Here is a 1,613-nt window from a genome sequence, read left to right as displayed (position 1 = left end):
TGAGCCACTCTAACTAGAAGCTTTATCAAAAAGGAAAGTTTTAAGCCTAGTGTTGAAAAGTGAGAACTGGGTTTGCAACGTCTTTTCAACATCTACTATTGGACTAAGGTAGGACCAAACCAGACCGTCCAAACACAGCCCAATTTTCAACAATTATTTCTGCACTAAATCAAGACTATGACGGATCGACCAGATTTAGCATAAAAACCAACGTCTAAATGACATCTGGGGTTTGGCAGTTAAGAAAAACCACCATAGAAGAGTGCACAAGTTCCTATTAAATGTATAACTTTTGGTCTCCTCCAGAAAAGTCAATTAATTTTGATTCTAGAAATTCATTTTATAGAATTCTTTCAATATTTTAGTAGTTAAAATTATAGATTATCAGGCTGGTAACATCTTTTCTTTGTGGTTTAATGCCTTAAAGGTGTCACACTGTGGGATGACAAAACTCTAGAGGACATGACCGAAAAGGAGAATCACCAGAGCAGTGATTTTAAAATCTCCGCCTCGGATTCCCTGGAGGAGAGGTCCTCTGTGATGGACGTCAGTGCCTCCCTGAAGGCCAGTTTCATGGGTGGATTGGTTAAAGTTGGAGGATCTGCTAAGTACCTGAATGATCAGAAAAGTTCCAAACATCAGTGTAGAGTGACGCTTCAATACAAAGCTACTACCGTCTACAAACACCTCACCATGTCTCCTGCTGAGATGAAGACCCATCTGAGAGTAGATGATGACCTGATGAGTATGGCTACACACGTGGTCACTGCTATCAGTTATGGCGTTAATGTTTTCTTTGTGCTTGACAGTCAGAAATTAGATGTGAGCAGTAAAAGCAAGATTGAGGGAAGCCTTCAAGCTGCAGTTAGCAAGGGTGGCTTTGGAATGGAAGCTGAAGTTAGCGTCAAACAATCTAAGCAAGAGAGATCTCTGAATGAGCAATTTACCTGCAAGTTCTATGGGGACGTAATTCCTGAAAGCAACCCTACAACATTCACAGAAGCTCTGAAGACCTACAAACACCTTCCAAAACTGCTGGGAGAAAAGAATGAAAACAGTCGTCCACAGAAGGTCTGGATGATGCCGCTGAAAAAGTTGCTTCCGTCGGCTGCTGAGCTTGTTTCCGAGCTCAGTCCTGGCATGGCCATAAAGGTCCAAGATGCCCTGGAAGATTTTCACAACCTGAAGATGAGATGCAATGACTGTCTGGAAGACAGCCATTCTTTCCCGCCCATTTTTGAGAGATTGACAAACTTCCAAAATGTCTCAAACTGTTATGCAGATAAACTTAAAGAAACATACGCAAAGAAACTGCCGGCTATCAGAGCTGGCAAGGAAGAAGAGAAGGAGTTACTGAAGTTATTCATAGACAGAGAGAACTCTCCGTTCTCTTCTGAAAAACTAGAGAAATGGATGACAAACAGTGAAAGAGAAACCAGCGTGATCGATTCCTGCGTGAAGGCAATGAAAGATGCAAAGATCATCCTGAAAGAGTCGGAGCTGACTGCTGAGGTCCAGGATCATGAAGAGGATGTTCTCTGCTTTGTCTTCACCTCCCTGGAAGTCACAGATCCCTATGTTGAGAAGATGACCGACTACCTGTATTCACTCAA

General features: G+C 42.3%; 1 protein-coding gene across 1 annotated transcript; it reads left to right on the top strand.

Moving 5' to 3' along the window:
* Positions 1-417: 417 nt before the first annotated feature.
* On the top strand, positions 418-1,608 carry LOC107104983 (stonustoxin subunit alpha-like; the record flags this gene model as incomplete). The annotated part of the gene is made up of 1 exon (XM_015405098.1): positions 418-1,608. A coding segment is annotated over one exon (1,191 nt), but the record flags the coding sequence as incomplete, so codon positions are not given.
* Between the last annotated feature and the right edge of the window lie 5 nt (positions 1,609-1,613).

The sequence above is a fragment of the Cyprinodon variegatus genome, unplaced genomic scaffold (genome assembly GCF_000732505.1).
Source record: "Cyprinodon variegatus isolate N-32 unplaced genomic scaffold, C_variegatus-1.0 Scaffold1991, whole genome shotgun sequence".
NCBI classification, from domain to species: Eukaryota; Metazoa; Chordata; class Actinopteri; order Cyprinodontiformes; family Cyprinodontidae; genus Cyprinodon; species Cyprinodon variegatus.
Note: the sequence above shows the minus strand (reverse complement) of the source record. Positions and strands in the feature narration are given on the sequence as shown.